The sequence below is a fragment of the Anolis sagrei genome, chromosome 5 (assembly GCF_037176765.1).
Source record: "Anolis sagrei isolate rAnoSag1 chromosome 5, rAnoSag1.mat, whole genome shotgun sequence".
In the NCBI taxonomy this organism is placed as follows: Eukaryota; Metazoa; Chordata; class Lepidosauria; order Squamata; family Dactyloidae; genus Anolis; species Anolis sagrei.
This window is the reverse complement of record NC_090025.1, coordinates 195,781,726-195,796,803: the sequence shown is the minus strand read 5'-3', so window position 1 is coordinate 195,796,803 and position 15,078 is coordinate 195,781,726. Positions and strand designations below refer to the sequence as shown.

The 15,078-nt window shown below is 44.6% G+C and overlaps 1 protein-coding gene across 2 annotated transcripts in view; it reads right to left on the bottom strand.

The window, feature by feature from the left end:
* Nucleotides 1-1,401: 1,401 nt before the first annotated feature.
* Nucleotides 1,402-15,078, bottom strand: part of CALU (calumenin) — a 38,321-nt gene continuing 24,644 nt past the window's right edge. For both annotated transcript variants that reach the window (XM_067469377.1, XM_067469378.1), the window contains exons 4-8: nucleotides 12,288-12,454; nucleotides 9,436-9,496; nucleotides 8,846-9,045; nucleotides 1,981-5,838; nucleotides 1,402-1,938 (exon numbers count right to left, since the gene is read on the bottom strand). In XM_067469377.1, the coding sequence (XP_067325478.1) occupies nucleotides 5,734-5,838; nucleotides 8,846-9,045; nucleotides 9,436-9,496; nucleotides 12,288-12,454 (533 nt within the window). In that variant the 3' untranslated portion in view covers nucleotides 1,402-1,938; nucleotides 1,981-5,733. The remainder of the gene's footprint in view (nucleotides 1,939-1,980; nucleotides 5,839-8,845; nucleotides 9,046-9,435; nucleotides 9,497-12,287; nucleotides 12,455-15,078) is intronic.

Below are 15,078 nucleotides of genomic sequence, written 5' to 3'. Positions count from 1 at the left end.
AATAACATCACAATAAAATAAGTAAAACATCCGTAGGGAGACCAAGGGGCTTGTTTATAAAGCTGTTGTCCTCCCAACCCTGCGATATGCCTGCGAGACGTGGACTGTCTACAGACGTCACATGCAACTCCTGTAACAATTCCATCAGCGCTGCCTCCGGAAAATCCTGCAAACTTCTTGGGAAGACAAGCGGACAAATGTCAGTGTGCTGGAAGAAGCAAAGACCACCAGCATTGAAGCGATGGTCCTCCGCCATCAACTCTGCTGGACCATGTCCGTCTCCCTGCCCACTGTCTCCTGCCCACCAACATTGTTTTCCGTTCTTGAGTTCAGAATAGAGTAACTGCTTTGGGAGACATGGCCAGTCCAGCAGAGTTTATGGCAGAGGACCATCACTTCAATGCTGGTGGTCTTCGCTTCTTCCAGCACACTGACATTTCCCCACCTGTCTTCCCAGATTTGCAGGATTTTCCGGAGGCAGCGCTGATGGAATCGTTCCAGGAGTTGCATGTGACGTCTGAAGACAGTCCACGTTTCGCAGGCATATAGCAGTGTTGGGAGGACAATAGCTTTATAAACAAGCTCCTTGGTATTCCTATGGATGTCCCGGTCCTCTAACACTCTGCTTCATTCGGAAAAATGCTGCACTTGCAGAGCTCAGCCAGTGTTGTATTTCAGTCCCAAAGTTGACATCTGTAGACAGACCACGTTTTGCAGGCGTATAGCAGGGTTGGGAGGACAATAGCTTTATAAACAGGCACCTTAGTCTCCCTACGGATGTCCCGGTCCTCAAACACTCTCTGCTTCATTCGGAAAAATGCTGCACTCGCAGAGCTCAGACGGTGTTGTATTTCAGTCTCAATGTTGACGTCTGTAGACAGTCCACGTTTTGCAGGCGTATAGCAGGGTTAGGAGGACAATCGCTTTATAAAGAAGCACCTTGGTCTCCCTACGGAGGTCCCTGTCCTCAAACACTCTCTGCTTCATTCGGAAAAATGCTGCACTCACAGAGCTCAGGCGGTGTTGTATTTAGGTGTCGATGCTGACTTTGGTGGAAAGGTTGCTGGCAAGGTAGCAGAAATGGTCATTATGGGGTCATTCCAGCCTGGTGTCCTTGGCAAAACTATGAATTCCCTGATTTTGAACCATCTCTGACAGAGTCCCGGGAGGGGGGGGGGTGACCTTCGATCTCACTAGGACTCAGTGCTAGTCTTAGGGGTTTTTATTAGAAATGTGGACTGTCTACAGACGTCAACACTGAGAATGAAATACAACATCGCCTGAGCTCTGCGAGTGCAGCATTTTTCCGAACAAAGCAGTGTTTTCCCGAACGAACCACAGACTTTCTCGGTGGGAACATTGGCGAAAGACATAACAGACGATGCAACACGCCGAGGCGCGTACGGGATGTAAACAGTTTTATTAAGACACCGTTCTTATCTGTTATGTTGTACATTATATAAAACTCCCATTTACACTCTACAAAATAAACAAAAGGAGCCTGCCGGAAAAAAGGGCAGGCCGGGAAGTGTTTGGGGACGGTGGGCGATCCCGCTTCTTCTTCCACCCACTCGAATGGCGAGACACTGCAAAAATGTATATAGCAGATGGGCGGGGCTAGGCCTCCAGTTCTCTTCCGCCTCAAAGCAGCCAGAGGAGGACGGGTGGGATGTGCGAATTCACAGGTGACTACTCAGGTACGAGACATGCAGCGGAAGGGACTCTCTCTCCGCCGTCATCTTGAATGGAAAATTGGGGATCTTTGGAAAGGCCTCTAATGCAGCGCCTTGAACCCTTGGCTCGCTAAGAAACACCAATGTGCGTGCAAGATTGCCTAGCGAAGAGCCACAAGCGTCTCCGAAATCGAGAGTAAATGCAACACCAGCTCACAGTGCATACAGTACTTTTAAGGAAGGCATGGGCAAACTTTGGCCCTCCCTCTGGGTGTTTTGGACTCCAACTCCCACCATTCCTAACAGCCTACCGGCTGTTAGGAATGGTGGGAGTTGGAGTCCAAAACACCCGGAGGGAGGGCCAAAGTTTGCCCATGCTCGCTTTAGTGTTAACAAAGCGGTCAAAAGCATCCCTTTGTTGACTTTTCCAACTCATGATTGTTGACAGTTTGAGGGCCAAAGCGGGGAAAAAAGGGGGTTTAGTGTTCAGAACTTGCTTGCCCCTCAAGGGACACAAAAGCAGGAATAGTATTGCAACTCTTCTTTGGTCTGGGAAATTGTGTTGTGGAAGCCTTCCATTGCTGGAATCACCGGGTTGCGGTTAGTTCCGGGCTGTCTGGCCATGTTCCAGAAGCATTCTCTCCTGACGTTTCGCCTACATCTATGGCAGGCATCCTCAGGGGTTGTGAGGACTTCTGCCATAGATGTAGGTGAAACGTCAGGAGAGAATGCTTCTGGGACGTGGCCAGAGAGCCCGGAAAGCTCCCCACAACTCACTTTGCAAATACTTTGGATCTAGTCTCCATCTGACATTAAAAGCTTCAAATATTATTATCCTTATTATTATTATGTTAAATCTATCCAGAACTGGACGCATTTCCCCGACAGGCCTCTCCCCACAGGAATAATCTGATTCTAGGCTTGGGAAACACATTGATTATCAGGATATGGATTTGGAAGAGGCCGTGAAAAGTTTTGCAAATTGAGGAGAATGGTGTAATACCTTCCATTCGCATTCTTGAACAGCAACTCCTAGAATCCCGCTCCTTAGCAGCATGGCTATTTCAGAATCCAAATAAATGCTTTCCAAAAATATAATAACATTCCAACTTGGCCTAACTCCCTTTCTGCACAGCTTCTCCTCGCGTAAAGGAAGACACGTGCCGGTAAAATGGAAGGAAAGGTAAATAATGTTATTCTGAAGCCAAACAGTGTCACCAAATTGCACTCGGTGGCCAAAAGAGAAGGATCCAACTGTGTTAAGGAGGAGGAAGAGGCCTTCCCTGATAGACTAAACATAGAAACCCACCAGAAGATCAGAAATACTGCTTTCCAAAAAGGCATTTAACACTGAATTGCTGTTTAGTCAACCAAAATGGGCACAAAGGAAGAGCTGCGTGATGTTCAGGGATATATTAAGGCAGGCATGGGCCAACTTGGGCCCTCCTTCCAGGTGTTTTGGACTTCAACTCCCACCATTCCTAACAGCCTCAGGCTCTTTCCTTTTCACCCTCAGCCACTTAAGTTGAGTGCTGGGCCCATAACCATAGTTAAGCTGAGTGGTCGGCCCATAACCAAAGTTAATCTGAGTGCTGGGCCCATAACCACAGTTAAGCTGGGTGCTGGGCCCATCATCACAGTTAAGCTGGGTGCTGGGTCCATAATCACAGTTAAGCTGGGTGCTGGGCCCGCAACCACGGTGAAACTGAGTGCTGGGCCCATAACCACTTTTAAGCTGGTTGCTGGGCCCATAACCACAGTTAAGCTCGGTGCTGAGACCATCATCACAGTTCAGCTGGGTGCTGGGCCTATAACTACAGTTCAGCTGGGTGCTGGGCCCATAACCATAGTTAAGCTGAGTGCTGGGCCCATCATAACAGTTAAACCTGGTGCTGGGCCCATAAATACAGTTCAGCTGGGTGCTGGGCCTATAACTACAGTTCAGCTGGGTGCTGGGCCCATAACCACAGTTAAGCTGGGTGCTGGGCCCATCATAACAGTTAAACCTGGTGCTGGGCCCATAAATACAGTTCAACTGGGTGCTGGGCCCATAACCACAGTTAAGCTGGGTGCTGGGCCCATAACCACAGTTAAGCTGGGTGCTGGGCCCATAACCACAGTTAAGCTGAGTGCTGGGCCCATAACCACAGTTAAGCTGGGTGCTGGGCCCATAACCACAGTTAAGCTGGGTGCTGGACACATAACCATAGTTAAGCTGGGTGCTGGGTTCATCATCACAGTTCAGCTGAGTGCTGGGCCCATAACCACAATTAAGCTGGGTGCTGGGCCCATAACCACAGTTAAGTTGGGTGCTGGGCTCATCATCACAGTTAAGCTGGGTATCAGCCAGCATGTCAACGACTTAAATCAAGAAATAGTTTTCTAAGATCTACAGAGACACTCGTTGGAACACCTCAGCAAGCGAGAGTCCAAAAGTGGCAGGCTCAAACCCAGAACCTCAACCAATGGCCAATACCAAATGAGGGACTCCCCCCTGGGCACATAGAAGACTGGGCGACTTGGAAGGTGCTGAACAGACTGCGCTCTGGCACCATGAGACGCAGAGCCAACCTTCAGAAATGGGGCCACAAAGTGGAATCCACGACATGCGAGTGCGGAGAAGAGCAAACCACTGACCACCTGCTGCAATGCACCCTGAGCCCTGCCACATGCACAAGGGAGGACCTTCTTGCGGCAGCACCAGAGGCACTCCAAGGGGCCAGATACTGGTCAAAGGACATTTAATCAACTACCAAGCTTGCAAACTTTGTGTTTTTTGATCTGTTTGTTTGTTTTGTTTCTGTTAGAAATGTAATACAATGGTCTGGTTGCCCCTGACACAATAAATAAAATAAAGATGGGTGCTGGGCCCATAACCATGGTTAAGCTGAGTGCTGGGCCCATAACCACAGTTAAGCTGGGTTCTGGGCCCATAACCACGGTTAAGCTGGGTGCTGGGCCCATAACCACCGTTAAGCTGGGTTCTGGGCCCATAACCACGGTTAAGCCAAGTGCTGGGCCCATCGTAATAGTTAAGCTGGGTGCTGGGCCCATAACCGCAGTTAAGCTCAGTGGAGGTTCATAAACAATGCTTAAGTGGCCGAGGGGGAAAAGGAAGGGGCCTGAGGCTGTTAGGAATGGTGGGAGTTGGAGTCCAAAACACCTGCAGGGAAGGCCCAAGTTGGCTCATGCCTGCCTTAAGGGAAATAGGGAAATTAAGCCACACAGCTTCAGCTCATTGCTGTCGAAGAAAGGAAAACAAAAAATCCCAAAAGTAAGCATGGCTGTTGTTGGGTTGTTGTAGGTTTTTTTCGGGCTATATAGCCATGTTCTAGAGGCATTCTCTCCTGACATTTCGCCTGCATCTATGGCAAGCATCCTCAGAGGTAGTGAGCATGCTTGCCATAGATGGAGGCGAAATGTCAGGGGAAAATGCCTCTAGAACATGGCCATATAGCCCGAAAAAACCTACAACAACCCAGTGATACCGGCCATGAAAACCTTCGACAATACATGGCTGTTGTTGTTTAGTTTCCCCGCGTGCGCCCTCCTTCTTCGATGGAATTTCGCGATCCCATTTTTGCACCTCGAAAGGGAAAAGTCACACACAAACAAAGGAAGAAGCTAGTGTTGTCCTAAGGCTAACCACGTTTCAGGGGAAGGAAGGCATTCGTTCATTCGTCCTCCGTCACGACACACGCGGCACCAAAAAAAAAAACCCCGATACAAAAATAAACAGAACTTGTTAAAGACATAAAAACAACATGCAAATCTATAAAACAAAACAAAAAATACACCCCAAAAGTGTGGCAAAACTGAAAAGTGGGGTTGTTATTTCTTTCTTTTCTCAAAACACTGTGCTCCCAAATCCCTCTGCAAAGACTGGATGGATTTGTAATTGTTGTTGTTTCCTCTGCACAGTTGCCGGAAACTGCCAAACCGTCTCTGTAGAAGTGAGAGGATTTTCTCTGTGTATTACCTCCAGAAAACAGTAAAAAAATAATAATTACGTGGGATTTTCCCCTCTTTCTTTCGTAAGAACAACAACAAAAAGAGGGCCTTAGAATTCGTCGTGTCGTACTAGTGCTTCCCCAAAGTCCGTCGCCTGGCTGCCCACAAACAAGTCGTACTTGTCCACAATCTCTTCTTTCGTGAGTTTGCCGTCCTGGAGGAAGAGAAGAGAAGAGGCCGCAGGTGAGGACTGTTGCATCTTAACAACAACAACAACACTTTGTTTATATACCGCTCTATCTCCCCGAGGGGACTCAGAGCGGTTTCCAAGTGGCATAATCAATACATACAAAGAGAACAGCATGAACATAAAATTAGCAAGACAAAATAAGCATTAAAAACCACAATAGCATAGATATTTATTTAAAATAATCCTGCCTGTTCATATTATTAATACCCTTATATTGCATTACATTATGTGTATGTATGTGTGTGTGTGTGTATGTATGTATGTGTATATATATATATATATGCTCTGTGCATAATGAGTTCCTTAAAAACAAAAGAACCAATGAACAAAATCACACCAAATTTGGCAACAAAACGTCTCACAAGACAAGGAGTGACCATCACTCAAAAATTATGATTTTGTCACGTGGGAGTTGTAGTTGCTGGGATTTATAGTTCACCCACAATCAAAGAGCGTTCTGAACTCCACCAATGATGGAATTGAATCATATGTGGCACACAAAGAACTCCACCAATGATGGAATTGAACCAAACTTGTCCCACAGAACTCCCATGACCAAGAGAAAATACTGGAAGGGTTTGGTGGGCATTGACCTTGAGTTTGGGAGCTGTAGTTCACCTACATCCAGAGAGCACCATGGACTCAAACAATGATGGATCTGGACCAAACTTGGCACAAATACTCAATACACCCAAATATAAACACAGATGGAGTTTGAGGAAAATAGACCTTGACATTTGGGAGTTGTAGCTACTGGGATTCACAGTTCACCCTCAATCAAAGAGCATTCTGAATCCCACCAGTGATAGAATTGGGCTAAACTTCCCACCCAGAACCCCCATGACCAACAGAAAATACTTAAGGCCATCCAGTCCAACTCCCTTCACCAGGGCAAGAAAACATCATCAAAGCCCTCCTGACAAAGAGCCATCCAGCCATAGATATAGAGAGATAGATATGATTCACATACACACAGATATAGTATCATAGATACTAAAGAAGGACAATTTTATGTTGCATATCCCAGAGTAGGTAAACAATCTCCACATCAACAATGACAAAGAAACAACAAGAAATATTGTTTACTCTTAAGCATAAAGAAATTATATATATTAGAAACCACCACTTTCTCATTATTTTATTTTCCAGATCACTAGACTGGGCCACAGCAACTCGAGGCAGGGAACTGCTAGTAACATTATAAATATTATATGTATATACAATATATTACATTACATTATATTATATTATTAGCATATATGTATATGCCACAACAGTCAGGAGGGCTTCGTCTGATATGCCAACTGCATCCCTTCCTAGATTTGGAGGACCTAAAAGTGGTGGTCACTTCAAGGCTGGACTTCTGCAATGCACTTTACATTGGGCTCCCTCTGTACCAAGTTTGGAAACTCCCAACTAGTTCAAAACAAGGCAGCCATGTTGGAGCTGTTTGCAATTTGTAATGTAGATTTCAAAGTATGTATGTAAAGTTTAAAATGCAGTAGCTATGTGCTGAGTGTATTCCTGTGTGGAAAGAGTTAACTGAACCGTGGAGGGAACGGCATTCCTAGAGAGGTCATAAATCAAGTGTATAGAACAAATGGAGCATCGAGCATCGTATGTCATACATCACTCTGGAATGCAGGAGGTGTGGACTAGTACTGATAACAGAGTTCATGTGTTCGCCATGTTACAATCGGACGGTATAGAAGCAAGTTTACAATGTGCTGAGTGTTAAGTAGCTTCTAAATGTATATAGCTGTAAAATAAAGTATTTTATTGCCTAAGTTAGCTGTGATCGATCTGTTTCCTGCCTTGCTGTGCGGCCGATGTCACTGACAAGCCAGACTATTGATGGGAACATCTAGGAATGAGCATATTACACCTGTCCTGAAGTCACTCCTTTGGCAGCCAATTAGTTTCTGAGCAAAGCACAAAGTGTTGGTTTTGACCTTTACAGCCCTACTTCTAGGTTCCCGCCAGGATGGCCTGCTCCCACAAAATCCATGGCCCCTTTGGGCACTGAGATTTTACATTGATTCCAACCAGACAGAACCCGACTGGCGACCCTCACCCAGAGGACCTTTTGGTTGGCTGTGTTGCACTCCAGGTCAGGAAAAAGCCCTCTGACTTTAAAACACACCACATGAAGAGTGAAGAAACAAATCTTCTTTTATCGTAGCTTAGTAAATAGCCCAAAGAAATAAATGCTTGTAAGAAAATATGAAAGTTCCAAAAAGTAGTAAGTCCCTAAAAGGTAGTAGCACAAGCAATGTCCACACCAGCTATAAAAGCAATCCAAGACAGTATTTATCCAGACAGGAATCAACAGGATGCAAAGACAATCCAAAAGGCTAAAAAACTCCACAGGAACGAGACCCCTTGAACAGGATTTCCATGGCACATGAACTTGATTTCCAAACGATGCCTGATCTAACAGGTTTTCCCTTGAGGCAAACCTTATATCCCAAAACTCAGAAATTGGTTTCGCTTTCCCCTACATTTACCCCTTATCAGGCAAAGCCTTTCCGAGCGATGTAAACACTGAGTTTGCTGTCGATCCTGGCTGATCTCCAGCCACCTATTCTTCAGCTCCCTATCTAGCTGCTCATTAAAATTCCCAGGTGTCAGATTGTTTTCCAAACCCAAATCTTGAGAGCTCACAGATGGAGGAACCATCATTGCTAGGCCCAGCAGGGATATTCTCACGAGAAACTGCCCTTTGCACTGTGGCCTCACTGTCATTGTCTGCATGAAAATCATTGACCAAACCACCTCCGCCTCAGCACCATCATTTCTCTCATCATTACCCACATCAGGATCCTGAAACACAAACACAGGCCAATTCCCAACAGGCTGCCCCAAGAAGAAGGCTGTGGAATGACCTGCCTGAAGAAATCCCACAGCTAAACATACCTACTGAGCCTATTTTACACTATGAACATTAAACTGACATCTTAACCCACTGTACCTTGTTCTGATCCGACTCGTACACCAGGTGCCGTGCTTCGGCCTCAGCGTGATCGTAATCCGAGGGCAGGATCCAGTCTTTGGTCTCCTCTTTGTCCATCTTCCCATCTCGGTTCTTGTCCCTGAACTCCACAAACTGCTCTCGCTCCGTCTTCACCCACTCGGGTTCTTCGGCATCCCCATCGTGGCTGTACATGTCCCCTGCAGGACGAGGAGGCAGCGCATGGATCAGGCTTTAAAAGGTCATACCACCCCCCCCCATCCCCCCAGTATTTGAGTCTTACTTCTAACCTAGAAATGGGCCAACTTCGGCCTTCGCTCCCGGTGTTTTGGACCAACTCCCACAATTCCTAACAGCCGGGAAATCCAAAACACCTGGAGGGAAGGCCGAAATTGCCTTCTCTAGGTAGTCCAGGCTGATTACAGGTATTCCAACTCCATGATTTGGGATTAACACAAAACCGAAAGGGACCAAATCCCATGTCATCTTGAAAGCTAAGCAAGATCAGCCCTGGTTAGGAACTGAATGGGAGACCCATCAACAAACAGCAGGTGCTGGAGACAAAGTAAAGGAACCGGCACGTCGCTCACCTATGTATTCCTCCAAGTCAATAAAGCCATCCGCATTCTTGTCAATGTCTTCCATAGTTTCCTGTTTAGAAAAAATCAGAATGAGTACCACAGCTTACTCTCAGGACCATGTGTTTCAGGATTCCGATGTTTTTTTCTTAGTCACAGAATGTGGTTTTTGGTTTTGAATATGTTTTTTAACATTGTTTTTGCTACTATCACTATTTAGTTCTGTTTTAATTATTGTATATTTGCATATTTTAAAATTGTATTGAAATGCTTTTAATGTAAGCCACTTTGAGTCTCTGAAGCACTGCCTAAACATCAAGCAAAAAGTGGGTGCTAGAAACAATATCATACGAAAGCTGACTGGCACAACCTGGGGATCACAACCAGACACAGTGAAGACATCTGCCCTTGCGCTATGCTCCTTTGCTGCTGAGTATGCATGCCCAATGTGGAACACATCTCACCACGCTAAAACGGGGGATGTGTATCTTAATGAGACATGCCGCATTATCATGGGGTGCCTGCGCCCTACACCACTGAAGAAATTACACTGTTTAGCCGGTGTTGCACCACTTGACATCCACCAGGAAGTAGCAGCCAATAGTGGAAGGACCAAGGCAGTGACATCTCCAGCTCATCCCTTGTTTGGGTATCAACCAGCACGTCATAGACTTAAATCAAGAAATAGTTTTCTAAGATCTACAGAGACACTCGCTGGAACACCTCAGCAAGCAAGAGTCCAAAAGTGGCAGGCTCAAACCCAGAACCTCAATCAATGGCTAATACCAAATGAGATACTCCCCCCTGGGCACACAGAAAACTGGGCGACTTGGAAGGCGTTGAACAGACTGCGCTCTGGCACCACGAGATGCAGAGCCAACCTCAAGAAATGGGGCTACAAAGTGGAATCCATGACATGCGAGTGTGGAGAAGAGCAAACCACTGACCACCTGCTGCAATGCACCCTGAGCCCTGCCACATGCACAATGGAGGACCTTCTTGCGGCAACACCAGAGGCACTCCAAGTGGCCAGATACTGGTCAAAGGACATTTAATCAACTACCAAGCTTGCAAAATTTGTGTTGTTTTATCTGTTTGTTTGTTTTGTTCTGTTAGAAATGTAATACAATGGTATGGTTGCTGATGACACGATAAATAAAAACTTTGAGTCTCTTTTGTGGAGAGAAAACACATGATGCAAACAAATCTCTTCCAGCACCAACTGCTGCTCTGAGATTAGAGTGAAGAGAGGGGCCAAGAAGGCAGTTCCATCTTATCTCCTGCACTGTACATACAATATAATATAATACAATATACAATATGTAATACAATATACTAATAATAATAATAAAATGATATTATAATTATATGTTTTATATTAAATGTAATATTACTAATAATATTACAGTATAATGTTATAGTACAATGTAATATATAATATTAATATTGTGCTATGATAATAATAATATATTGCACTAGCTGTCCCCTGCCATGCGTTGCTGTGGCCCTGTCTGTTGATCTGGAAAATAAATAATGAGAAAGTGTTGGTTTCTAACATATGTAATTTCTTTCTGCTTGTGGGTAAACAGTATTTCTTGCTGTTTCTTTGTCCGTGTTGATGTGGAGAGTCCCTGGTTTGCCTACTCTGGAACATGCAACATATCATTGTCCTTCTTTAAGGTTCCCTTTCAAATCTATGATACTATATCTCTCTGTGTGTGAATCATATATCTATCTATCTATCTATCGATCGATTGATGGCTGGATGGCTGTCAGAAGGACTTTGATTACATTTTCTTGCCCTGATGAACGAGTTGGATTGGATGGCCTTAAGTATTTTCTGTTGGTCATGGGGGTTCTGTGTAGGAAGTTAGTCCCGATTCTGTTGTTCATGGGGTTCTGAATTCTCCTTGATTGTAGGTGAACTGTGAATCCCAGTGACTACAACTCTCAAAAGTCAAGGTCCATTTTCCCCAAACTCCATCTGTGTTCATATTTGGGCGTATTGAGTGCTTGTGCCAAGTTTGGTCCAGATCCATCATTGTTTGAGTCTGCAGTGCTCTCTGGATGTAGGTGAACTACAACTCCCAAACTCAAGGTCAGTGCCCACCAAACCCTTCCAGTATTTTCTGTTGGTCATGGGAGTTCTGTGTGCCAAGTTTGGTTCAATTCCATCAGTGATGGAGTTCAGAATGCTCTTTGATTGTAGGCGAACTATAAATCCAAGCAACTACAACTCCCAAATGACAAAATCCTAATTTTTTGAGTGATGGTCACTCCTTGTGTTGTGATACATTTTGTTGCCAAATTTGGTGTGATTTCGTTCATTGGTTCTTTTGTTTTTAAGGTACTCATTATGCACAGAACATTTTTATATAGATAGATTTACTTTTGGCTTGTAAGCCACTCTGAGTCCCCTTCGGGGTGAGAAGGGTGGCATATAAATGTCGTAAATAAACAAACAAACAAGCAAGCAAAGTAACAACAACAACAACAACATGGCAGGAGCTTACTTCAAAGAGGAACTCAAAGATTTACCATATATTCTCATGTATAAGTCAACCTCAGATATAATTTGAGGTCAGGTTTGGAGGCCAAAATTATGGATGTTGAGATGACCCATCAATACTATCATATTGCAAAGAGAGGAAAGCACTAATGCTGCCTCATGGGGGCCAGTTTAATTTCAGGCCCGTGGACCAGCATTAAATCCCGTAATCATTGAACCCCTTTCTTTTGTGTCAGAAAGAGCATTTACATTGCACATGTGTTGCCTGAAGAATACACACATGACATTCCACCCTCCTATAAATGGCTCACAGCTGCTGGACAAGCCAATGGTCATGGGATGGGGTCTGACCCACCTGCACCACAATATCCTTCATGTAGTCATATTCCTCGGGATGCAGGAAGGCCGTGAACTCATCCTTGGTGGCAATCAGGTCGCCGTCCTTGTCAGCCATCTTGAACCTCCGCTCGTCTCTTGTCATCATCTGTTTGTAATTGAAGCCATCGTCTGGGTCGGGGTCATCTGGATTCAGAGAGAAAGAAAGATGGTGTCCATTCAAGGCCCAGACAATGCTTTGTGACTGACTTGAAACAGGCACAGGCGAACTTGGACCCTCCAGGTGTTTTGGACTTGTTAGGAATTGTGGGAGTTGAAGTCCAAAACACCCGGACTTGTTAGGAATTGTGGGAGTTGAAGTCCAAAACACCCGGAGAGCCAAAGCTTGCCCATTCCTGCTTTTTTGGTACATGCTTCTCTGAAAGCTCTTGACCTGGTAATTTTCTTTCCTCCACATGGAAGTGGCCAAAGAGGGAGGACTGAGCCTGGGGGACCCTATTACTGATAAGTGTGAGAGGAAACAAATGCTGAGGCATTCATAGCTTCATTTCCTGTCATGTATGTTAATGAGCTTCACAAATGATACATTGTGGATGTAGCAATTCATATACACAAAGCAGGAATGGGCTGTTGTAGGACAGCAAGTGTCCTTTGATTTGTCAGAGGATGAGGGGGATTTGGGGTTTCAAAATGAGGAGTCTGCGTGTGATCGGAGAGAACTGCAGACCTCAGATCACAAGGAATTGGAGGCAGTTGAGGCCGAGGCAGCGGAGGCCAGTGTTTTGGATTCCGGTGCTGGTTCCCAGGCAACAGAGGAAAGTGAAAGTGAATAAATAAATAAATAAAGTCATTGGGCAGATGGGGAGTTTTCCCAGGAAACTAGATTAGGCCTGAGAACGGAGGGAGTAAAATACAGACAAACTAGATATTCTCACAGAATTTGTGAGAAGACCTTGAAGTCCATGTGTATTCGGCATGATGTCATGAGTGCCTACACGGACTTAGATTAAGCAGTTTGGCTTCAAGTCTCTCAGAGGAGATAACGTTGTTAGAGGACACTTTTCCTGTCTCTGCTCTCAAGTTCATGATTCAAGTTAACTGTTCTGGCTCATTTCTTTATCTTGTAAGGGTTTGCCTTGGAATAAGCTCCTGTTTTCTTGTTTATGGATTCATGGTTTACGGATTTATGGATTCTGGTTTATGGATTCACTGGGACTGTGGCACAACTGTCTGAGTGTTAGCTGCATTAAGATCACTTCTGACCATAAGATCATGAGTTCCAAGCCAGCCCGGGTCAGAGTGAGCTTCCGACCAATTGTGTAGCTTGTTGTCAACCTCTGCAACCCGAAAGACAGTTGCATCTGTCAAGTGAAAAATTAGGTACCACCTATGTGTGGGGAGGATAATTTAACTAATTTATGAGGCCATAAAAAACTCCAACAAAGCACTCCAGCAAAAGCATGCGGGGAATGCGGAAGTACTTTATCAGTGTTGCAAATGGACGATGAAAGCGACAGCTCTCCTGGCGGTCAGAAAAGTTAAATAACCTCTGACTGTGTGTCTTTGGCATTGAATGTTTGCCATATATGTGTACATTGTAATCCGCCCTGAGTCCCGTGCAGGGTGAGAAGGGCGGAATATAAATACGGTCAATAAATAAATAATGTTTGAATAACTGCTGTGGACTCTGGTCCTCTTGACTTTATGTACTTTGCCATTTTTGGATTATTGATATTTTGTACTTCCTATTTTTTTGGATTACTCATGATTTGTATTTTCGCGCCTGCTTTCCTTAATAAACATTTTTAGATCGTATTACTGGATTTTGGTGTGATGCTGGGTGAAAAGATATTTCAATGCTAGTGTGCAAGACGGCAAACTAGTTTGGACAACAGGACAAACCAGGCAGCTCTGCCACTGCATCATTAAACTACATGATGTTTTATTATTTGCTTATTAGTTTTATTGTTGTATTTGTATGCTGTTGTTGGTTGGTGGCCTTGGCCTTTGTAAGCCGCATCGAATCCTTTGGGAGATTTTGCGGGGTATAAATAAAGTTAATAATAATAATAATAATAATAATGACATGAAATGAAGCTATGAATCCCTCAGCATTAGTTTCCTTTCACACTGCCATATTGTCCAAAGATTGGAAAGGCCAGAAATTAAAAAAAAAATACCCCTTCAACGTTTCATTATTATGTTGCGCATGGTGCACTGTTCACACAACAACCTTAGCTATTAAATGATGTAGAGTCAAAACACTTCCAACATATCCTTCATCCATGTTGAGGGATATTGAGAGATGGGAAACGATTATCAATATTTAGGTGGAGGACGCAATTGTCCAGGCAACTGTCCAGCACAGATATTAGATACTACTACTTGGAAACCAAAATTTAAAACCAGGAGCAGTACCGCCCAAATATTTTGGACTATAGCAACAAAATCAAGCATAGTAAAACGCATTTGGAGAACACAGAATAGCAGAAATCTATTCTAAAGGGAAAGGTTTTTAAGGAGCCTAAAAACAAGAGGAAATGTAAGGCTAGCATTAAATAGCATGTAAACAATGTGACTCTTTAAAGCAGCATTTCTCAACCTGGGGGCCGGGACCCCTGGGGGGGGGGTCATGAGAGGGTGTCAGAGGGGTCTCCAAAGACCACATATATTTTTGAGAGGAGATATGATAGCCATGTATAAATATGTGAGAGGACACCACAAGGAGGAGGGAGCAAGCTTGTTTTCTGCTTCCCTGGAGACTAGGATGCAATGGAACAATGGCTTCAAACTCCAAGAGAGGAGATTCC